This window comes from Myiozetetes cayanensis, unplaced genomic scaffold, assembly GCF_022539395.1.
Source record: "Myiozetetes cayanensis isolate MyiCay16 unplaced genomic scaffold, myiCay2020 scf15, whole genome shotgun sequence".
Taxonomy (NCBI): domain Eukaryota; kingdom Metazoa; phylum Chordata; class Aves; order Passeriformes; family Tyrannidae; genus Myiozetetes; species Myiozetetes cayanensis.
This window is the reverse complement of record NW_026087159.1, coordinates 10,674,734-10,699,514: the sequence shown is the minus strand read 5'-3', so window position 1 is coordinate 10,699,514 and position 24,781 is coordinate 10,674,734. Positions and strand designations below refer to the sequence as shown.

Below are 24,781 nucleotides of genomic sequence, written 5' to 3'. Positions count from 1 at the left end.
CATATCCAACACTGTTTTGTCAGACTATCAGGAAAGCACTGGTGCTGCAGTTCACACCAAGGTAGCATCCCTTCATGGCAAATGTTTTGCCATGCTGTTCCTTCTCAGGCTCTGTCAAGTGAACCACAATTCATGGAATACATGAACTATAGTTCTCATAGTGAACTTCCACATCAGGCTGTACAACAGGTCTTAGTTGATACAAATTTTGTTTGTATGGATCAACAGTTCCTCACAGTCCAAGCATCTATCTCAGTCTCATAAGCAGCATTCAAGCAAGTACCTTGGCTGAGTCCTGAAGGAAACCTGTCTGTTGTCTTCATTGAGGCTAGAATTTACCTTGAGTGTGTGGGACATCAGTGAAAAACAGCCTAGGTAGGCAAAAGGAGCTGGACAGAATCCCATGTTTGGAAGAGAGGAATGTTTGGATATAAGGTTTCCAGCATAGCCTACAATTGCTTTCAAAAAAATAACAGTTTTGAAGCTAAATCATTTTTAATACAGTTGTATTCTGTTGTCTGTTTGCAAAATCTGAAAGATTCCTTCAGCCAGGTTCAACCTTTAAAGTTACCTACAGGATAAATTCAAATCCATAGCAATGAAGCCCAGGTTGGACATCTTGGCCCTCTGCCATCCCTCATGCTCGTGCTGGTGATAAAGCTCTGCTCTCCATATTGCAGACTCGTGGTCTTGATCGTGCTAAAATTGTAGGCAAATGTAAGCATGGCCTCTCAGCTTCTATACAGAAGTCTGAGCCCTTACAGAATAAATGCCAACCACAGAAACAGAGATATTTCCTTTTTGATTGATGCTATACCATCTTTACTGTGGATGTTGTATGTTGCTTCCACTGACGTGTAAAGAATGCCAGAAAAAAAGCTCAGATTGAACCCAGTTAATTAAAAGGATTCACACAGATGGTTTGCCTGGTACTTTACAGAGGCAGCTAATTAAAGCAATGTTAGTCAGCACCATTAAAATGCCAGATAAAGCTTTTGGAGCAATCCTGATTAGGAAGCAAGGTTTACAAATAGAGCTTTGAGCAATGCAGTGTATTTGCAGTTAATTACTCTAATTCTAACCTGTCTTAACTAAGGCACAGAATCATGCATGCTGATACCAATATTAATGACAAGATTTTTAAAGCTCAAATTTGACACTTATTAAAATAATCCACGATGACTCTAATTTCACATTCCACAGGACAATATGATATCATGGGCGAATCTGAGCTCCTCTAATCTATGAGTCATTCAGGTATTGGTCTCTGCAAATGTCAGACCACGAGCCAAACACTGCTTTAGGACAGGCATCCCACGTGGGCACAGCAACTTCCTGCTGAGGCTGTGTGAACAGGGCCTTGTACCCAGTCAAGAACCATCTGTATTCTCCCATTTCCCCTTCCATTTCCATTTCTTTCCGGTTTTACTGCTCTTCCAGTTGCCCAAGAGGCAAGGAGATAACTCAAGATTATCTCTCCTTCTGCTTTCCATGAGGTGACTCTCAGAAAGCCCAAGAAACTGTGGAGATACAAATTTTGGGAGCTAGCGCAGTCCTGGGATGTGCCTCTTTATCCAGGTTTTCCAATATTTGTGCCTAAGTGGTAGATGAATTTGTCACTGGAATCTGTTGCTGATGACTTGCAAAGGATGTGTCTTGGTGGGAGGACACATCTTGCCATTCCAGAATGTCCATTACTGGCAAACAAAGTGTTGAAAGCACTGCATTTCTGTGCCAAACACAGGTGTTGTCAGAGCTCTTTGCCTCTTTTTAAGATTTTGGAAAGGTATCATTGGACACCCTTGACTGCACTGAAATAAAGATGTATCTGATGTTTCCAAGTGCAAATAATGTGTGTCAGGCAATGAAATGTCAGATAAGGAACATGAACTGACTGCCAGTCTCCTACAGAATGGACTTTGCTGACCCAATAGACTCTCAGACACTGTAGTACATGTATGTTCCACAGCCTGATTTGACATTTACCATTCAAAATACTATTAATATGTGATGGACCAGTGTAACTAGATATATGCTTTGATGGATAACTAAATGTTAGTGTTTAATGCCAGCACACGCCGGCAGAAAACTGCTCTTTCACTTGAGCTCCCAGCTGGAAAATGGGCATTCTGTGGTATCGTGGTGTCACAAAAAAATCTCTCCAGGTTTATCTGATAGGTAATGAAAGGAGCTATAGCAAAACCTGATTTTTTTAGGTCAGGTTTCTTTTACATGAAAGCCCAAACCCACTGAATGAAATTTCAGCTGCATTCCTAGAAATTTGCAGTGGTTTGGGCTCCAGAGAACAAACACTTCACTGTTACTTCCACAGAGCTCTTGTTTGAAATGTCTTTTCCCATGCTGAGATGCTGAATTCATGTGAGTGTAAATGTATAGTGCCAGGTCCACTGGCCAAGTGGAATCAAGTGGCTTACATTTCATAGGTAAAGTGTAATCCCTTTGCACAGTTTATCAAGTGCTGATAGTTAAACAGTCCAGGGATGTTTTAGCATAAGGTATGGATAGCTTTATGTCTTAGGAGGACATTTAACCACATAAATTAACAAGTGGGCACATAAATGACACCCATCTGTCCCAATATCAAATGCTACAGAACAAGAGAAAATACTGCAGCATGAGACAGGGCCATTAGAGCTGGCATTGCAGTTGATCATCCACATCCTAAGATTAACTGGGACAGTCAACTCAAAGTGTGAATTACTAAAATTCAGCAAGATAGCAGCCTGAGAATATCACTTGTACTTTGTAGGATGACAAGACTTGTCCTTCCTTAACAAAGAGAAATGAGGGAGAAGGGAAGCTTTTCCTCCCCCATATTTACAATATTGCAAGTTATCAAGAACATTTGCATGAAGTGTTCCTTTCCCATTGCTTCCAGAGGACTCCCTTTTCTCAGTAAGCAGCAAAATCACTGGGAAATCCTGTGAATACAATGGCACCACCTACCACCATGGAGAAATGTTCGTGGCTGAGGGGCTTTTCCAGAACAGGCAAGCAAACCAGTGTGCCCAGTGCAGCTGCTCAGTAAGTAACACAGTCTGACAGAGCCCTGCTCTGTCTGTGCTCCAGTTCTCCTCTCTAGAAGACATGAGACTGAAATATAAGCAATACACAGCAAAGGCTGGGAATTGAGAATTAGTGCTGAAACTCCTGAGAGTGCTCAGAGCCAGTGTGCAGCACCTGGTAAATGACAGGTGACCTCTTACACACGGTGCACAAAGCATACCCTGTCAAACAACTGCTCTAAGTGAGCTCACAGTGCAGAGGCAGCAGGTAAAATACTGCTGCTTGGCACATAGAGAATATTTCACTTCAACCTGACTGGAAAATGTAGCACTAAGCCAATGACTGATTTCATTTGGACTGAGCTGATAAGTAAAGAGCACCAAGGCACTGGGCCACAGAGCCGTTCCTGAGGTGTCACCAGTTCAAACTCAGTATATTTGAGCACTCACCCAGTGACTCTTCAGAGCCAGTGTCTGAACCACGACATCCCTACCAATCCAAACAGCTCTTCAGTATCAACTATTGGCAACTCTGTACCTCCTCTTATCAAATCATCGTCATATTGTCCATTAACTAAGAATTTAGCAGGCCAAATGCTGATCAGACTGCTCAGACTTTTCACTGGTCTAATATTCTGCTTTTGCATAGAGTGGCATTTATATAAACAAGGATTTAAGCATGTCCATAAAAAAATGAATATACAGAAAAACCAATGACTCCTTCTAAACTCCCCTTGTGTTTTACTGGCAGGAAGGCAATGTGTACTGTGGGTTGAAGACTTGTCCCAAATTAACTTGCTCTTTCCCAGTGTCTGTCCCAGAGTCCTGCTGTCCAGTTTGCAGAGGTAAGATCAAGAACAGACTCTGAATTTACTCCTTTCCCTGTCAGAGCCCTGTCTGTCCACCAGTGCTGTCACTCAGGACAGTATCTGTGAGTTTCCCATGAAATTACAATCCAATGCATGTTGGGAAATTAAACCACAAGTGCCAGCAGGGTAACGTGGCTACCTTTGTTTTCCTAAATTGAAACAAGGAGAGAACTGATGATAAAGTTGCACCCCATAATGAGGTAAATCAAGGAGCATGAGGATCTCTGTGCAGTGCTGCTTTGCACACAGATTGTCCCTCAGTCTTCACTGCTTTGCTGTGTTATACCCACAGTGTCTTTACAAACCCTGAAACGTTCTGCCAGGCAAACTGCTTGTAAAGCTTTCTGTTCTCGATCAGGCAAGGTGATAGTCCTGGCTTCCCAGGGTGAAATACAGTGATACACTGTTTTAGATGTAATACTTTGACAGGTAATTAAAGTAAATCATTGTTAATCATCTGATTTCTCTTCCTATATAGTCATTTGAGCTGTATTTGAAACCAGACTCTCCCATTTACAAAAATCAATTTAACTTTCAAAGTACAAGCTGTCAGACACAGCTATACAGTAAACCAGCCTTCTGCTGGAGAAATCAGACACTTCAGCCAGAGTCACTAATGAGAAACCAGTCCATTTGCATTTCCATATGAGGGGTAAGATTAAATCAGATTATGCAGTAGAGGCGACCCACTGTCTCCACTGATGCAGGGCTTATTTAATTTATTCCTTTGTCAACTACTCTTATTTTAAAATGTTAAAAAGATTATTTATCTCATAATCAACTTTGTCCTTTTCAATATGGCATAAGCTGTTTTATCTCTGTGATTCTTACAAAATGAAAAGCTAAACAAAATGTTTGCATCAAGATCTAACACAGCTCATGGGGAGAAAACTGTGAGTCAGTTTTCCCTGCATGGCCAAATAGATTAACACATTAAAGTTTGCTGATTATCATATTAATTCCTCTACTACTAATACAGTTGTAGAGCTGGGTGAGACTTTTCCCCCATGTACTTCCCAAGGGCTTTCACAGTTACTCCTTTAACTGACACTGCTCTGCTTCACCTACAGGAGATGGAGAATTATCATGGGAACATTCTGATGGAGACATCTTCCGGCAGCCAGCCAACAGGGAAGCTGTAAGTGGGACCTACAATTTAAAGACGTATTTTCCTGCTGTGCTGTGCACTTGGGGTAAAAGAATAAAGGATGATACCAGGTCTGAACACCTATTGTTTCATCCTGGGTTCTGTGAATCTAGCCCAAAATAGGTTTCTTCCACTCAACCTGAATTCACGAGTAATGTTGAATTATAAACTCCCATGAGCTCCTGTGGACTCTGGATTTGGTCTTTGTTGTATATGCTCTATAAGGATAAAATTCAACAGCATTCTGTTTGCTGTTCAAGCATTTTTAAATCATAATTGCAAACACTTGCTTCCCAGTTAACATACATATATATGTATTTACTCTAGGGGCTTCCCTATCTGTGGGGCTAAGAGTTTCCATTAACAACTTACTCCTCAATAAATAATTTTTATAACAGTATTTGGAAGAATCTGAAGACCATTGGAGCCTTATGTGCACTACCCAAATACATGAACCAATAGGTCTTTAGATGAGTGGGGAGAATCATGCCTTCTAAAATGAGTGCTATAATCTATACTGTTCCTCCAGGTCCATGGACATTCTGAAAAATGATTCTCTGAAAACAGTGGTTTTGCTCTAGAAAGCATGCTGTGCACTACTACTACTACTACTACTACTACTACTACTACTACTACTACTAGTGCTACTGCTGCTACTGCTTTCCTTCGCAAATGAAATGAGACCTCCCAGGCTGTAAAACCAATTCTAGTAAGGCTCTGCTCAGTCTGTGCAAGGCTAACCTGGGCCTTGCATGAGAGTTTCAAGCTGCAAGCAAAGAAGCAGCTGGGTAGTCATTCTGGATGTGTTCTGCCACCGGAGCCACGGTAGAAAGCAATTTTTATGAAGAAAACTAGACAGGCTTAAAATTCTTCTCATCTGCTCCTAAAGTAGAGTAGAAATCAGTAAAGTAGATATCTAGCTCTGAACACCATTTTTAATAAATGGAGCAAAATAGGCACATCTGGGTCGTGTTTCTCCTTATGCTCTAGAGATCCACACCAGGTCAGGTTCTAAAATTGGCTCTCTGTCCATTGACAATTTGGGATTTCAGATGACTAACTCAGCTAAAGACACCTACACTGACATCCAAGACTGGTGAGATGAGTTACAGCTGCACACGTGGTTCATGATGTCTGGTGGGAGAGGCCACACTCTTGTTGCCTGTGTTAAGTTTCTGGTACAGCCCCTTTCCCCGTGTTCATTGCAATGAGACATTTACTTCCCTGCTCTCTTTCTGTCCCCAAACAGAGACACTCATACCATCGCTCCCACTACGACCTGTCACCCGGCTCTGCGAGGCAGGTAGTCAATATTCCACGATTTCCCAGTGCCAGGAGTAACCGTGGGGTCCTGCCAGATCCCCAGCAAGCCTCAGGCACAATAGTACAAATCGTCATCAACAACAAGCACAAGCACGGACGAGGTAAAGACAAGCACTTCCTACAGTGTCACTCTGGGTCAGGAATCAATCACCTACAGCTCACAAAGACTTCTCAAAATTACAGCAGGATCTTGGAAATTCACACTGGTATCAGGAAACCCAATGCAAAGCAGGGAGGCAGAAAGCAAACAGGATACAAAATTCTTTCTTGACCGAGATCAATTCCGCCTGCACAGACAACAGGGCAGTTCACCCTGCAAAGGCACCACACAACTGTGTTGCTCTCTGAGTTACTTTGTGGGATTGGGCTACACAACCCTTTGAACTCATGCAGTGTTTACCAGGGAAGTGAGTGCTTTGTGCCACAGAGGACACCACGATGCCTTTAGATTCAACAACTTGTTCACACATACACTTGTCCCATAGGAAATTGTTCACAGTTATTTTCTTCACACTCTCTCCTATTTTGTAACTTTACTGGCCGTAAACAGCTTATATTTAAACTGCCCTACAAATCTCAGACCATAAAGTATCAGGGTTTTTTCTGCCTCCAAGGCTTAGCAAATCATTCTAATGAAAGATAGTATCATGTGTTCCCCCTTCTTAAACTAGTTGTCTGAGACAGTGGGATACAAGGGATCCTTTTCCTCCTCATGACTAATATTAAGAGGCAGAGCAGGCAATTAGCCTGTACTGGATGCCTGAGCTGTAAAAAGGCAAATTTAACCAAGGTAATGAATCTCACTCTAAGAATCCTTTAGTGCCTCCTGCTAATTAGAATATAGGACACGCTATATTATGTGGACAGCAGAATTCTGGCCCCATGTGGGAAACCATATTCAAGCCATCTTCCTCATGCACTAGAGGAAGGACAAAAATAAAGGGAAAATACCAATTCACCAGTTAGTGGGACAGCAGGTTTTGTACAATAAAAAGGGTGGGAGGCTCAGTTCCCACAGTGGGTGTACCTTGGAGAACAGAGATCTGCAGGAAAAGGTCGAGGAAGACATAAAAGAAATAACTGTACAAACACATGCTCAAAAGAGCATTTATCCCCAAATACCACTCAATATTCACTTAGAAACTACCCACAAGGAGTTAAAAGCCCTTGTATTAGGGCCAGCTAATCTTTTAAGGTATTAACTAACAGAAGGAATGTTGGCTATAGGATCTTTATTATCCACCTGAACAAGCATGAAAAAACATTCAGATCATGCCAGTGTTTTCTGCTGAATCTAGGAGCAGGAATCTCCATGCAGTGCAATGTCTTTGACATGGAGTTCACACATGAAGACATCATCAAAGCAGTTTCTAACTGACTTGCTTCAGCAAATAAAGAGCCTACAGACGAACAGCATAGTTCTGGATGCAGTATAATTTCAGACACTCCCTGCCTGGAGAGTGTCTGAGAGATCCCCCTGATGGAAACAGGAATGCTGACCATGGGTTTTCTTTTGTTCCTGTGCAATTAACAAGTGTTCTATTAATTAATGCACGTGTCCCTTGAGATGCATTTCAACAGGTTAAAAAATAAATACACAGCAACTCTCCTGACATGGAAATACTGTGTGTACAGATTTATCATTCTGAACATGAAGAGCACTAGAAACAGGGTATCAGGGAACTTGGAGTTATTTGCTGTATTTTGGCTTCTACTAGAGGCTTCATCTGCTCCCTAAGAGTAATTATTTAACTGTTCTGTGCTAAACAACCCTTAAAAGACAGAAAATGTGTATCCACACAATGTCCTGTATTATCCCTTCTCCTGTCAGGGAGAAATCATAAAGGATTTATGTCCATAAAGAATCTGGAAAACTCTGGTTGGGGGAAAAAAATCCCTGTAAGCAGAGATATAACTAATAATATGATATTTCAGCATGTAAGCAGCCTGCTGAGCAGCTGAGTGCCTACCAGTTTTCTCATTTATAGTTTTTTCTCCCATGTTCTTAGTATACAGATAAAACATGGCTTTTTATTTGAGAAACAAAACCATGCCTTAAGAAAGAGTTAAAAAGTAGCAAGTTAGAAACCAAATGATAGCATAACCCCATGAAAGACAATACATTGCAAAAAACACTCCCCATAAATCTCAGTAACTCAGTGAAGTATAAGCCAGTTGGTTACATCTGTTACCAGTTAGATATAAATTTCAGATTACAGATAAAAATTAAATTGCTTTTGAAAGTTACAGGCAAAATTGGAACATATTTTACAAATAAAAACATTAATAAAAATGATGGCATATTAGAAGAATTGGAAATATTTACAACATATCCCAGCTTCACTTCAGTTGCTTTTAGAAATCAGGCTGTGTCCTTTATTTCACCTTGTTAGGATTAGTCTGCATTTTTCTTTGTGTTTATAAAATATTTAAAAATAAAGAAGTAGGGTTTATAGGACAAATGCAAACATGGTGTAAAGTGATATAACTCCCATCAACTGCTGGGTGACCCAAAGTGGCTTCTACCAGGCATGGATTTTTCCACTCTCCTTGTGTCAGCTGTATTTCTCTGACTCCCAGGGGCTCTGATGAATAAATACTCTGAGGCTCTGAGATGCTATTGGAATGAAATTTCAGTCCCATATGCATCCTTTCACGTTAATGTTTTCTTGTGATTCCAAAAGCCAAATGGCTCTCTATACCTACAGACATATATATTTCCACAGAGGACATTAAACCTCATTTTGCAACATTCCCTTGCTTTGTTCTGCGTGTTATGGAGCAGAACTCTCATGCAAAAGCAATAAAAGGCCCAGGTGGCACTAATCCATCCTGCTGATGGCATGGCTCTCTTCAGCTTATGGCTGAAGCTGTGCAGATGACTCAGTAGCAAATGACATGATTCTGTCATCTGCAAATTCAATTCCAGCAGCCAGAGCCACTGTAGCAGGCTGTGTCCTGTGTGTGGACTGAGATTAGGAGGGGAAGGAGGAGTGAGTTTTATGAGCTGGTTAATGGTGCACAACTGTTTTCCTCAAAACAGCAAGGGACATCAGTCAGCAGAGTTGGAACCACGGCAAAACTGCTCAGAAAAGGGTGAGCACGGGCTCAGACTCATTTTGAGCAACGAAACCCCAAGTTAAAATTACCAAGCAGAGAAATGGGCCAGAGAGACACTAACAGATGACATATGGAGACACTGCTTTAAACAAAGGTGCATGAATCAAACAAATGTGTATGGAGAGGCAGCCAGTGGACATACCTTTTCCATTTGTACTTTTCCTTCTTTTTGTTTTCTTTCCTAGTTTGTGTTTCAAATGGCAAAACATACTCGCATGGTGAATCTTGGCATCCCAATCTCCGGGCCTTTGGAATCGTAGAGTGTGTGTTGTGCACCTGCAACATCACCAAACAAGAATGTAAGAAAATTCACTGTCCAGAACAATATCCCTGCAAATACCCTCAGAAAGTAGAAGGAAAATGCTGTAAAGTCTGTCCAGGTAAAACAAAGTTGATCACAGACCACCTTTTTGCTGTGCATGTTGAGGGGCTTGGCTCAAGCCTTCCAGTCACAATAACCTTGATACAAACAGCAGGAGCTGTGCCCGTTCTAAGGTGTGTGAGAGGGCTCGCTGGGGCAGAGCTGCTCCTCAAACAGGGGCCAAGCTGCCTGGCACATGTGTTCTGATCACTCACTGCCTTCCTCTCTGCTGTCAGCACGACTTCCTAACGCTCCTTTCCAAGAGAGTATTACAGAAATGTATACAGAAAGTTCATTACTGTCAAGACTCCTGTCCTTCCCCCATGACAAAACTTTCAAATCATTTTATAGCTTGTGAAATCTGTGTGGAGGTAACATCATTTCTGCTTTTTAAAATGTACCAGAAGGATTCAAAACTCCGATTGGTGTCAGTTACATAACTTAATCCATAAAATAAATGCTAGCTTATCACAGATTTAGCATTGTGTCTACGCTGCACTAATGATAAAACTTCTGTAGACATTACTAAAATAAATGCCTACAGCTAGTGACAAATCTGCTAACAGGGATCTGCTGATGGTCTGGCAAATGACCAGCCATGTTGCATGTGATACTTTTAAAAGGTAAAGGAGTGTCCAGTTCCCTTATGTGCCTTTAAACTTCTTCCCTAACCTGTACAGCCCATTTCTGTGTTTATTTGCTGATGCACTGGGCAGAAATGCTCAGCCAAATATAGAAACCTTCATAGAATGCACAATTGTCATCTTTTGCTAGCCTTGCTTACTGGGGAAAAAAGCAGTGGCAGTAGGCAGGCAGGAGGTGTGTTATCTAGAGCTTTTGGATACTTGTGGAGCAGAGATCCACAGCTTTCAGTGGAAGAACAGTCAGCAAAACCTGGCTAACAGGCTTCGATTGAAAATTTAATGGCAAAAAGAAAGTTACTGTCTTGTTCTTTGAGATTTTAAAGAAAGCTAAAATCTTGTATGTGTGGAGAATCATTAGGTGTTTCCACAAACAGAAGTCCAAGCCTCTGAGTTGCATCATCTCTCTTACATTCTTGTCCAACTTCCAATTGCAAACAGAATAATTACAATTTTTACTTATGTGCTCTACAGCTTTACCAGGTGAGCAAAAGATAATGTGCCCTGTGGCCAGCCCAGACTTGCAGTGGCCAGCTGGCTGCTGCTGAGCAAAACACAAACCTCCCAGGTTCTGCCTGCCCTTCTCTTCAGTAAAGCATTCATTTGGTTTTCTTCACTCTGACCAACCACCAATTTTCATTTAGTTATTACCTCTGAGATTTCTACCATTATTTCAAATGTTCTTGAAAAGGGGACAACAGATTCAAAAACTGTGAGGAGTCTCCCAGACCACATGGTGTTACAGCTCATTTCCTTAGGAGACTGGATTATAACTATAAATACTGTCGTGCCACCATGACCAGGTCACCAGAACCTGGCAGAACAGAACGCTGTGAAGTGTCTGGGGCTTAGCTGGAGATGGATTTGAGTGGACATACAAATGAAAATTCTACTTTTAAGCTAAACCTGCTTGGCTATTCGTGCCAAGTAAGTTCTGGAGGACTTGATTACAGCTGTAGTATGTGTTTTGGGCTTTTTTTGTTGTTGTTTTTAACAGAAGATGTGCCAAGTCAAACCTTTGACAACAAAGATTACTTCTGTGGGAAAGAGACATTTCCTGTCTATGAATCCGTTTTCACAGAAGAAGGAGAAACCATCAGGAAAATTGCAATAGAGACTGAAAAGCCACCTCAGATAGAAATACATGTGTGGACAATTAGAAAAGGTGAGTTGAGCAAGTTCTTTCTTTAAACAGTGTATAATCTGCCATTAAAATCCCAGGATAGTTTACAGATCCAAAGATTTGGAGACTGCTGTTCTCTCTGGCTCTTTAGGATATCACTGCTACAGCCACTTCCAACACAGACAAGTTTTGCTGAATAAAACCCATTAGGAACACACAAAGCTGTAGTTCTGCAAACTCCTGCCCTTCATTGGGAGCAAAGGCACAATGACAAACAGGTTGCCAGCAATGCTCTGTGTAATTTATTTCACAGAAATGGGTTTGAACCAAGTGCCTGGAGGTTCTTAATTGAGGATGGATCAAAAAGCTTTCCATTGAAATCAGTCTGTTCTATCTGCCTTAGTGCTGCTACATCCATGTTGGTCTAGAATATGGGCAAAAAATGTGTTAAGGATGAAAACAATATCTTTTACTAGACTAACTGGTAAAATTAGAACAAAACAGAAAAGCATTGAGAAGCACTGGTGCAAATCATGAACTTTCAGTGCAATAAAAATAATCTTCAGCCTCCTAAAAATCCAATCTGCTTAATCTATTTTAAGTAAAAAGCATATGATCCTCATAGGAAATCCTCACACAGTGCAGTGTACATGGAAATGATAGATCTCCAGAATGTGCTGTAAAGCAGAAAGCCAAGGCCAAAGTGGGAGCAGAAAAGAAGTCCCAGAGCACTGGATGGTTCACATGTACCAGGGGTGTTCAGGAAGTCACAAAGCCTCCTCATGATTTGACAGTGGTGTTGTGTGCTGGCTCATGGCAGGCAAAATGGTATCTGCAAAATGATCCTGTTTTTCTCCAAGACACTGGGATTTTTGGCTTCTCTTGTAATCTTACATTTCCAATTTACATAATAAGGAAAGATTCAGCTGTTTTGGAAAAGAATTGGCTGATTCTCATACCCCTCACAATCCATGGAAAAATTTACAGGGGATTAGCAAAAAAATGGGTGAGGGAGGGTGGAAAACAGAATAAAGAAAAAGAACAGGCTGAAAATGTTACAAAAAGGCAGGTTTAGAGCAAGGGGCACATTTGCAGTAACACACATTTCTCATTTCTTTGCTGAAGGGATTCTGCGTCACTTCTACGTTGAAAAAGTGTCCAAAAGAGAATTTGAAGAACTTCCTTACTTCAAGATGATAACAAGGACAACCCTTAGTAAGTAAAATTCTGACCTCTTGAGGTTTCTACTCTCCATATTATCATAGCTGTGAAAAACATTCTCTGCTACTCAACACAGTCAGATGGATGTATTAACTTTTCCTCCTCCATTTCTTTTTTGTATTTCATCAAGTCTGGGATTTTGATAGTAGTTAACAACTACTAATTCAGCTGATTTGATGGTTGAACTAAGATAGAGATATTCTTAATTGCCAGTTCTTTTGCATTACAACTTGTCATTTTTTCTACATTTTTTTTTCTAATTAAGTAAAGAAGTCCTTTCCCAGGAAGAATATACTCTTAATAAGACAAGCCTATTGAGATACAGTAATTTTTTCATAGAAGAAGTTCCCTAATTTTTTGCTCTCAGCCTTGCTTAGCTTGCCATTGTTATCTGTAATGCAGTATTCTAGTTATCAGGACAGCATGCATTTATATTAACATTATCAAAAATGTTAATTACAGACAGAGTTCATAGTACATAAACACTTAGACGTGTTGCTTCCCACTTCTAAATACTTTGGTTTGCCAGGATATCCTGTGTCATAAGTGGTTGAATAAATAGAGCCAACTTACAGGACTAGTTGATTAAAGAAAATAATAATAATAATCTACTCCTTGTTTATTATTATTAACAAGGTGATTTTGCATGGAATATGTTACGTGACTGTAAGATACTTTGAATATTTTCCATGGGAGGATTGGACATTCCCTCTTTGACTATTGTGACTCAGTTGGTTTCCAGAGTGCTTATAAATGTCTTCAAAGTTCCCTGTGCCCTTTTCTAAGTCAATATCTGTCTCCTTTGTGTTTTTGTTTTCAGGCCAGTGGAAAATATTTAGCGAGGGAGAAGCTCAGATCAGCCAAATGTGTGAAAGCAGAGTGTGCAGGACTGAGCTCGAGGATTTGGTAAAGGTTTTGTACCTTGAAAAGTCTGAAAAGGGTCACTGTTGAGGGAGACAGCACTGGAGGGAAAAACATAAGAAAACTTATGAAAACTTGGATCTGCAGCTGGACTGCAGGCTTATTTTGCTTAAGTCAACAGTTGCCCTAAAAACCAAAACTATAATGCAGTAATTATTCACATCATGCACAGCAAATTTGCTGCTTTATGTGTAGTGGTCTGTGCCAACCATTCAAATATCTCCTCCAAAGACTAGGAGGCTCTGTATTACTGGTGGGGGAAGGAGAAAGAGAGACTGTGCTTTCCCAGAGTTGCATTTCTTTACAAGTTAAAAAGAGAAAACAGAACATTATTATTATTATTATTATTATCATCATTATTATTTGGCAAGTTTTTCAAACTAATGAGAAGAAGGACACCTAATAAATGTGCAGGAGCTATGGAGAGCATTATTTCCTGTGCTAAATTTATACCATTTCTGGTGTTGAAATCACTCATGGATTTCTCTTAGTAGTGGAGGAAAAATACAAGTGATACAATACTTGTGCTGGAAACATAAAAAGCAGATTTAAACCAACAAACTCCTAAGCAGCCTGCCTTTGGGATGATGTCTTGTAGTTGAGCAAACAAAGTCCATAAACTGAGCAGCAGGTGTTAGTGGCAACCACTATATTTTTGTAGCAATTGGAGCAAATGTTTGCTTTTAAGTGGTTTTCACTGTTTCCTCCACCCACTTCTCTAAAAATGTGAAGTGTTAGCTCCCTATCACAGCCCTAATAACTTCATTCTTCTGGTCCCTATTAACACATAGGGCCTGATAAACCACCTTCTAAAGTGACAGGGCAGAAGGCAGTAAAGTATTTGCAGTGTTTTCAAAACACCTAGAGCGTTAAACTCACAATTAATAACTCCTCCAAAATTGTGACAGGGATTAATTTATTTGTTCTGATTTGTTACAAACCTAATCTTCTGCATTTTTCTGAGAATGACCTCTCACTTCTCACGCTTCAAGGACATCCCTCTCCTTGACAAACAGCAAACAGATACAGCAGGCCTTTAGAGCACAACAGCTCTGTGACAACTGTTGTGAAGAAAAACAAATCTGAGAGAGTCTGTTAAATTTAGTGCAGCATGTCTACAGCCTGTCTACTTATTCTGCAGAATAAGTGCAAGTATAACTTTAAAAACTGTTTTCTCTGAAGAGTCACCAAAATCCTGCACTGCACCATGGCTTGGGATTGAATCCCAAGATGTGAGGGGCTCTGCCTGCTTTTGCTCCCATTTTCTACTCCACAAGCAGATGGGAATACTGCTGTTCAAACACACGCTAGGAAACAAAGCTTTATGGAATGGCCTGAGCCAAGGGCTGGGGCTTCACAGGGAGTAAAATCAACAGCGAGAGCAAAGATTTTGAGGTTTGTTATTCTGCCAGTGACAGCACTCCAGGGTGTCCCCATTCCTAAAGGGATGAAGGTGTGGCAGGCGTTGGTACTGGATGCCAAAGGCCTGTTCAGGCAGAGCTTCGCCATCCTGAGGGATCCTTGGCTCGAGCAGCAGGCCCTGGCAGCCCCATCAGCCCCACAGGCCTCAGGACCAGGCTCCTCCAGGGCACCAGGTCCTGCCCGTGCCGCCCCAGCCTCGGGAGCAGTGGGATACAGGGCTTCTCGAGCAAGAGGAGCAGATGAGGAGAACAGACAGGAAGGCGAACGAAAGGCTGAAGGGAGTTTGGAGAATACACACAGGGTGAGCTCAGGAGCTGTCCCTAGGCCTGGACGGAGAGCAGGCACAACCTGGGAACACCGGCCATTTGGAAGTACAGCAAGTTGAAATGCAGGAACACCTGGCCAGGAGAAGTCCTCTATCACTGTTCATTAAAAGGAGAGCTAAGTGGACTGTCCCACCCCCTTTCCACAGGGACTGTAGCTTTCCTAAGTCCTGTCCTGGTGTTGGACAGGGGTGTAGCATATCCAAACCAAGGTCCTAAGACCTCACTGCACCAGAGGTTACTGCAGTGTAACTGTAGAAGCAGCAGTCTGGCATCAGCAGCACTCATTGCAGTGGCATCTACTGGGTTGAAATGTGCTGCAGAAGTGTAAAAATTTATTATAAATCTTTAGGAAGAGGTTCTGAGGAACTGTAGCGTCTGGTGAGAAAACCAGCAGTTGATTTCTCACCCAACAGGCATTGTCTGTTTGTAGCAGTAGCTGGTGAAAAAAGACTAAGTGGGAAGTGTACAGTGTTTGTAATTTTTTTTTATGAAGAAGGCAACCTGCTTTTTGTATTTGTGACAGGACAGGTGGAATCCAGATTGTATATTTATTTTATAATAAACACTTTTTAAGAAAAGCAAAAAACAACCATAAGCATAATTTAGTAAAATGTAGTGGTGCGTTTTTCCAGTTTCTGGTCACTTAAGACAACAAAATACACAGTGCCATGTTCGTCATTCTCTTCATGAGATGTCTGTCTGTTACGGTACTTATTTATGTACTTGTATCACTTTGACCTGGTTTGATAAATTAATAAACCCTGACATTGATAATAAAACAAGATGGTTTGCATATGGTGCTGTTGTGTCAAGATGTTTGGTTTCAGTTTCCCTGTTTGCAGTCTGGCTGCTGCAGCCTCAGAGAAGGCAAAGCCACGTGCCCAGCTGGGTGCAGTGTGTGGCTGCCTGCTGGGAAATCGGTACTGAGCTATGGAAGGATCAGACTGGGAAATACCCAATTTAATTCAGCTTTAACCTACCCAGCAGGCTAAATTTTAGAAATCAAACCACTGCACTGACAACTGAGAGAACAGTACAGGACATACTGTTTTCTGGGCAATACATATTCTGAAGCTCAAAATAATTGGGGAAATGTTGATGGAGTCTGTCTGTGCTAATGACTAAAAAGAGATGACTTTCAGGAACATAAGAAAAAGATGTAAAACATGGCCTCACACATGGCTAGCAGTGTAACAAAAATGGAGAGAGTCAGCCTCGGCAAAGATGAGTGTTCAAAGTAAATCACTTTGAATCAATCAGTACATCAAATCTGAAATCCAAGATGTCCCTGGAAATTCCTAATGAAATTGATTTCTGTTATTTCATGGTACCCTTCATATTTATTTTGGCCACCTTTTCATTTTAGCAAGGAGTCTGCTACAAGAATCCTTTCCATGAGGACACTCCTTAGGCACGTGTACTTGCTCTGCTTCCTTAACTATGTGAGGGGTGTTCTTCCTGCTGGTTGCAGATTGAAAATCAGTAACATTCAGGGTTGCAGAGCTGCATCCCCATTGAATGTATACTCTCGATTTCATAACATCCAAATGCATCTTATTTCTCACTTCACTCCTATCCCCCTTCATGTCACAGGGATCACCTCTGGCTCCACAGGACTCCACAGGCCAAGAGAGGCTGAGTACTGAGAGACCAGAGCCCCCTTCACTGCTGTGTTCTTCTGAAAATACTTACACCTACCCTAGAACAAGAGAAAGAATGTGTCAGCCTAACTAACACTCTCATCTTCCTACACTCTCCATTAAAAAAAAGGTCAAAGCATTTCACAATTCAGATGATGACTCCTTCCAAAATAATTGATAGCACATGAAGTATTTGCGTAATGTTGGTGTGCTCTGGTGCCTATTGTGTTATCCATCTAAGATAAAAGCCAAGATTTTTGTAATTTATTGTGGGAGGGGTGAAAATTTACAAAGTTAATCCCTATTTCCATTTATTGCTTTTGTTTGAGGTTTGAAAAACGTCTTCATCTTCTGATCTGAGGTTTTGGACTGTTTTACTTCTTGGATAAAGTATGTCTGCAACTGCATGAGTATACGAGTATGAACCCACAACCCTCCCTTCTCACATAACACCAACCCAACTGTGAGCAAGAATGCAAAGCATCCAAAGCAAAAACAAATAATTGATTTTAACTTGGCAAAAGAGTTTTTAATGTAGACACACTGGATGATAGTTCAGCATGTTCACAAAGTGCACTGAGCCTGATTGCACTACCGCTTAAAGCAAAAACTCCCAATCTGTCCTCAAGTGACCTCAGCTCAAGAGACACAGATAGTACATCACACTAAGCTTTACTTATGGGTAACTACTACAAAGAGCACCCATCGTCAGTTATCTCCACACCAAAATCCAATCTATCTCCTATAGATTTACTCTCCTGTTTCTCTCTTCTTTATTTGTTTGTTTCAGGATCAACACCACAAAATCAGGCATGTTAAGGTCATGATAAATTCAAACTGCATTCTGTTCCTGTTGATGCAAACAGCAAAACCTCCAGTGTCTCTAAGAAGGGTCCCTGGAGGGCTCGCACTGATAACACTGTACTGGCATTACACCCATCAAGGATTCACTGTGTACCAAAGGCACATTTTACACTTTCCATAGGCAGATTCCCAATCACTTCATGTTCCTTAACCAGGACTGTTGCTCTATCCTGTTCCTCCCCAGCCCAGTTCTCCCCTCTCTGCCAGCAGCTGGGATGGGACAATGAATTGAGTTCTAATTCTGGAGGCAAAAATAGGAGCCAAGTGATGCTTAAGGTTTATATACTGGGGTATTTTTGTTCCACATCTCCAAATGGGAAGAGTCAGACTTTCCTTTCAACAAATCCAGCTTGACATTAACATGGCATTTATTCTCCTTTCCTGTACCAAAGTGTTGTGCAGCATGGCCAGGTTGTATCCTGCTAAATACGCACTTTGTGGTAGCTGCAGCTCAAAAGAGACTGAAACAGTTCCTACAAAAACTTTTCTTAGTGTACCCAGGGTGGAATGTGAAGTGTTGTAGAAGCATCAAACAAGAAAAGTGAGCTCATGGGCCAGCTTTTTCCTCAGTGAAATAAAAAGACACTATGTAGAAGTATTTATAGTTATGGCTGCATAACTATCCATAAACTAAAAGGCAACAGTCACCAACTAATCAATCTTCAGAAAGGTCTTCCTAGAAAAAGGAAGATTTGATTTTAAATGCGGTTATTTAGTTAACAAAAAAGTATTCTTCGAGACACATGTACAGCTCCAAGTGATGATGTGTTCCAGAAGGCTGGGGTTTTGTATCTGAGATCCTATTTTCAATTCTGTGCTATTAGAAAATATTTCCTTGCTTTGAATGCCTTATTATATATTCACATAAGCTAAGTCCCACAAAATCTTTGGGTTTAGGTCTAGCCAGACAGTGACATCCTTTCAAAAAGGGTCCAATGACAACATTAAAAAGCATTAGAGAGTCTTTACAATCAGAACTGATTATCCACTAAGTTTAACTTTGCCATTTATATTAATGCAAACCAGGTGTAAAATTATGCAACTAAATCCTACCAGTAGCCCTTCTCACTCACTTCACACTATGTGAATTATGATAACCAAGTCAAAATTAAAAAAAAAAAAAAAAGAAGTGATTTTGAGCTTTAGTAAATGTGCTGGAAATAAAACCCCTGCTGCTATTTTCTGTGAAAGATTTAGTTTATAAATTATGGATTGTCTTCACAAGTGAGAGGAAAAAAATTCAGATTTTTGTATTAATTTAGTCTAGAATCTCTTTTATCTTGCGATCATAAGCAACTGAAAGATTCCATTGATAATAATGGCCAAAGCCCACGGAGACTTAGGAACTTACAACAGCTTTTCCCACCCTGATTTTTCTTCTTACTTCAAAGTCAGACATTTTTTAAAGACCTTTGCACTGATGAGTCCCTGCTGAAGGGACTGGGCGCTTCCCATGACATCAGCTTGTAACAAGTTCCCAAATCCTTTACAGTCTGCATGTGTTGGGAATTATTTACCCCATCTAAATCATGTCCATGATGAGATCACTCTATCACAACATGAGACAAAACTATCACAATTACCATGCTCATGATGATTACCACTCACACTAATACATAGAGTGCCTGAGGAAGATGCAGTCACTGAGTTACTTTTCAAGCAGGAAGTTAAACCCTAGAGAAACTGAGGAATAGAGAAACTCCTGACAATTGAGAAACTACATTTGCACACTGAATGTTGCAAACTGCAGCTCTTTTTACTGACCTCTCCATCTTTTTTTTTTTTTTTTGGCTATGATTAAAATTTTGAAAGGATCATTTGTTAGAACAGCACCTTTCGAATGAAGCTCCAGCAAAATCAATCTACTGAAAGATTCTCAAAGCCAAGAATCCAGTAACAGCCAAATGGGCTTTTCCATTTCTTACACAGCTCAAACATAACAGAAACTCAACTGTTCCCTTAAAATGCATTTCCCTGTAAACCTCCATAATAGTCTCTGAAAGTTTTTTTGAAACTCAGTAGAAAGAGATACATCAAGTAGGATTTCAAAGAAAATTAACAGATCAAATTCTGTGTAACCACATTAAAGGGACATCTGACCCAATAGAAGAATGAGCACTTCAATCTGGACAGAAGGCACAGGAAAAAAATTTGGGCAAATATGATATTGTCTGTTATAAGTGTAAGGAGAAAGATTTTTCTCATCTTCCCATTTTTATTTTAAATTGCAGTTTTCAGAGCCACTGTTTATCTCCCAATGCTACTCCTGCTGAACAACTTGTGAAATCTTAATAGATTCCCAAACAGAAGTTCCCAGGGGACTGCTTAGCCCAGAGGATTAGTAAAGAGAGCAGAGCAGTTGTCACTTTGAGTTCTAGTTCAGGGCAGTGGGCTGAACGCAGCAGACCAGTTTTTATTGCCATCTCAGAAAACACAATCGAAGACCTTGCTTGTAAAAAAAGATTGCTCTGGTCTAACACATGAGAGGCAGTCAAGGGGAAACCCAGGACCTCTTCTGGGGCTGCCTCAATCAGATCAGCCAGTGCATCTTAAATCCACTGCTACTGCTCTACAATACAGTACCTAACATATATTACTAAATAAATAGCCAAAAACTGTAGACTTCCCACTGGTATCAAAGTAACCTGATTTCTATCAAGTGTCTCCTCTCTATCAGCATCCCTCCAGTCCCAGAGCTAAGGACACCTTCTTGTACCTATTCCACTCTGAACAAATCCTAGCAAAACAAGATTTTGTGGCCCAAAAAAGCAGGAGAGCCAAAATCTGCTTCCTAAGAACTCTTGACGACCTAGCTGGGAGAAACTCTGGAAAATTCCAGCTCTGCTGCCAGGGAAATCACAAAGGATCCTGGCCCATTTCTGCAAAAACTTGTGAAAAGCCAGTCTGCCCTGCCAGCAGCATAACTGTTATTGTCACTAATTGCCAACTGTGAGAGAACCCCAAAAGAAAGTTGGCGATTAGGCTTTGGAGAGCTCAGAATGATGTAATGTTTGACAATGAGCTTTTGACTTAAAGCAGGTAGTCCAACAAGTTGAAAGTGCATTTAGATAAAATATTTTACAGATCAAAAGCTTCGGGTGCCACATAAACTCTTCAATTTGAAGATCTGACTGTTGCGTAAGAGATGCCAAAATTGGGGAGGAAATGAGAAAATTTGACCTAAGCCCTTCAAAATGAGCTTTTAAATAAGTTAAAACAGATTGTTGGGCTCTTTCTTACACCTTTAATTTTGCCCTACAAGCTAATTACTTTGGATATGCTTACACCTCTTTTCTCCATTATAAAATCTCATTAACTCCTCACTGGAAACTCATCATCTTCCACTATCTTGATAAAACTCATTTTTCCAAAATAATAAATAAAAATAGGGTGAAAACATGCTTAAGGCAGTGATGGAACTCTTTTATGAAGTGAATAGGTGCTGTCTGTGCCAATACAGTCTGTTTAATCACAGCCTAACATTTTAATTATGTATATAGCTAAGCAGATTTGCTTGCATTGGCTTAATTATTCTGCATGATAATATGAACAAAGGGCCTCTGTTAAAGTAATCAACAAGAATTTTAGCTGGCTGAGTTTCCTCAAATGTTCCAAGAGCAATGAAAGATCTGATCATTAAGCATTTACTGCCCCTGAGAGCTATTTTAAACCTGTTCCCTTCATATCACAGCTGGCCTCAAATTCTTTTTATCTGAAAGCGCTGGTAAGGCAGAACAAAAGAGTGTTTCTCGTTTGGAGTGAGCTGTCTGTGTCATCTGAGTGATGTTCACTAGCAGGAGATGTCTATCTTAATGAGCTTTTGGCCAGGAACAGCGCTGCCACTTTCTAACTTTTGTCCAGTTCACAGGACTCCTGATGCAGGGTGTGCTGGATGTGTTAGAATTGTAAATGAGCCCCGGCAACTGCACATTGCCCGAGGATCCCACAGTAACAATTAAGCAACAGAGGCTGCTCTGGGGGCCTCTCCTGGCAGATAATTGACCCCGACGGGAGCTATGCAGAGAACCCACGCTGAAGGTGAGGACACAGAACACAAGTGAAGGTTCATTATCTTGCAATGAAAGGCAAGTTAGCACCAGTGGGAACTGGGGTTTAAAGGACCAAAGGGTTAAAGCTTTCATTTTTTGGAGGCATTTTCTATTAATTTCTCCTTTGCCCAACAGAAGCTGACTGTTTTGAAATACACTCCTTTTTAGTGGGCCCTGGGAAACAGATCAGTGGTAACCACGTAAACCCTCTGAACCTACCCATGGATGTGGAGAAAGAGCCCAAGAACGCTAGAAAGCTGTGCAGAATAAGAAACAACAATAATAAAGACACGTCTTGATTAAAAAGCTAAACATCCTGCCACTGTAGAAAGCTCTGAAAGAACACCAAGTCAGTGTAACACAACAAAACGTGATCCCTCTGGTACCCTGCGAGAGCTGAAGTCCAATTACTTTCTGATCCCACTTTCCTCTGCAAGCCTCCCTCATCAGCATATTTCCCACCACACACACACTCTGCTCTCAGAGATTACACCACAGGAGTACCTGTCCTTGCTGCATCTGGAGAGATACAGCTCACCTGCCCCACTGAGGAGATCAGGGATGGGGGAACAGAACTGCAGGGGTCATCCAGTACCACAGTGGGCATTTACATAATTTCTATGTGGAGTTGTTTTTCAAATATTCATTTTCTCAGTTAATATTCTCAAATATTCATTTTCTCTTTTTTTTTCCCTAACTTCTTCTTAAATAAAATTTACCAAAATGTTGGTGATAAACACAGCAAGAAAGAATTCAGGAAGTTCTAAAAACCTGTTAGCTTATTAAGTGAGAGGCAGGTTTACTGGGGGGAGCAGGGAGGACTGCTGGACTTACAGGCAGCCCCGTGGAGTATCTGTTTCATCCATGTGACTCCAGTAGAAGCTGTAGCACTCCATGTCACCGTGTCACCACCCCACCTAATTCAATTACACATCCAGCCTGTATCAATGTGATATTTCTCCTATGCAGTGCCATTTACTCCTGAATCTGCACTCTTGTTTTGCTCTCAGCCTTCTGCTTCTGGTGCTGCCCAGCTGTGTCAGCCCTACACATTCACCCTCATTCCCTGTCCCTGTCACTCCTGGTAACAGGTCTTATCATTTTCCTGAGGCTTATCATTCCTCCTTGCTTTTCAGTTCCTCTGTCCCTCAGACTGCAAAGCACATTCCTTTCAAACATCTTTTTTATGCAGTTGGTCATATCAGTGAAAAGGCAGTGGTGATGGATGATCTTTTTGAATAAACTTGTGCCAAAAAGAATGAGCACAGCTGAAGGGAGAAAGTGTGTGTCACATCGTTCAGTGCGGAGGCATCAATCCCACCAGCCTGTCCTGCTATTCAAGACAGCATCTCTAGGTGACAGTTATATTGTTAACACACTACATCATTAAACAAGTCAATAACAAATATGTATTTTTCAGTTCTCACTTATTAATAAAGTCAAAGCCATGTTAGAACTGACTATTCACAGGATCTTACTTCCTTCATCTATATTCTAGTCCAGTCCCTGAAGCTTTTCCCTTACCTCATCTGCATTTTTCCTCATTATTTTCTCCTTCCACAAATTCAATTAGTTTGGCCACCAACTCAGAAATGTCAAAGGCTACTGGAGAACAGTGTGGGGCTTTCTTCTGTCATCTTATTGGAAAGGATTGCTTTTAAAAAGCCTGAAAAATAAAAGGAGAAATAAAATGAGGCAAAACAATGACTGAAACTCCTACAATGCACCTGTGGTTTTTAGAGAGCTGGGTGTTTGTGAGTGGTTGGTTTGCTTTCCTCAAATCTGCCCTTTTGAGACGTAGACACTCACTCCTGGTAGGAGATGGTGAGAAAGAAGGAAGCAGAACTTTTACAGCTGTGCAGATGGCAAACATGAGGGAAGGCTCTCTAATGGAAAAGAAAGGGTGAAGAAACCACCACACCAGTCTTGTCTTGTGTCTTGCTGCAGAACTATGGTTGAATGACTTTGCAAATTCTTGAGCAGTTTCCTGTGCAGCACTTCATTGTTTGCTTTCATGCAAGCTGTGGGCTTGGCTCCCATGTTTGGTTTACTTCCTCTGTAGGGTGAACCTGACTTCCAGACATATTTCCATTACCACAGCAATTAGAGTGGACTATGAAATATTCACAGCCACATGCCTGGTCACAGCAAAAAAAAAAAAAAAAAAAGATCCCCTTAAAATGTTCTCAAATGTGAATATCTATGGCACAGTACGGCCATGATGCCCCTGGGAAGAAGGGTAGGTAACAGATCTTTACCAGTCCTACCCTAAGAGCTACACTGGGCCAAGCCCCTGCTTTTACAGGTCAACTTTCACTGTTTTCAAGCAGATCATCCCCAGCACATGGTTAAACAAACAAACAAGACATCTCAAACTTATTGTGGTCTCACTCCAAAAATGCAAATCCCAGATTTTATCTGCATCATCAGATTTCATTTTGGGGGGTCCAAAAATATCCACAAAGCTCTGGAAACATCAGAACCTCACCAGGAAATGCAAAGAGAAGTGTTTTCTCATACTTGTCCATTCCTCTGGCTTGCAATTTCCAAAAAACTGGGGCTAACACATAAGTTTCCCACTGAAGTTGCTTTTATGTAATTCACACTCATTTAATAATCCTGGCTTATGAAAATATAGCTCTGTATTAGATACATTCTGATTTTCACTTGGAAACAATTATAGAATTAATCACCCTTGATTTGGGGAGAAAACAATCCCAATTCTGTG

General features: G+C 40.9%; 2 protein-coding genes across 4 annotated transcripts in view; one reads left to right on the top strand and one right to left on the bottom strand.

The window, feature by feature from the left end:
• The window catches only part of PAK3 (p21 (RAC1) activated kinase 3), a 166,607-nt gene extending 156,860 nt beyond the window's left edge, over positions 1–9,747 (bottom strand). The window contains exon 1 of the mRNA XM_050310557.1: positions 9,628–9,747. The gene's annotated coding sequence lies outside the window, so the exon portion shown is untranslated. The remainder of the gene's footprint in view (positions 1–9,627) is intronic.
• Positions 1–16,282, top strand: part of CHRDL1 (chordin like 1) — a 33,930-nt gene extending 17,648 nt beyond the window's left edge. For 2 of the 3 annotated variants that reach the window (XM_050310562.1, XM_050310560.1), the window contains exons 5-12: positions 2,900–3,045; positions 3,778–3,871; positions 4,966–5,033; positions 6,292–6,466; positions 9,671–9,865; positions 11,485–11,652; positions 12,736–12,825; positions 13,652–16,282. In XM_050310562.1, coding sequence (XP_050166519.1) covers positions 2,900–3,045; positions 3,778–3,871; positions 4,966–5,033; positions 6,292–6,466; positions 9,671–9,865; positions 11,485–11,652; positions 12,736–12,825; positions 13,652–13,782 — 1,067 coding nt within the window. In that variant the 3' untranslated portion in view covers positions 13,783–16,282. The remainder of the gene's footprint in view (positions 1–2,899; positions 3,046–3,777; positions 3,872–4,965; positions 5,034–6,291; positions 6,467–9,670; positions 9,866–11,484; positions 11,653–12,735; positions 12,826–13,651) is intronic. The other variant, XM_050310561.1, reaches the window with a different exon arrangement.
• Positions 16,283–24,781: the final 8,499 nt, after the last annotated feature.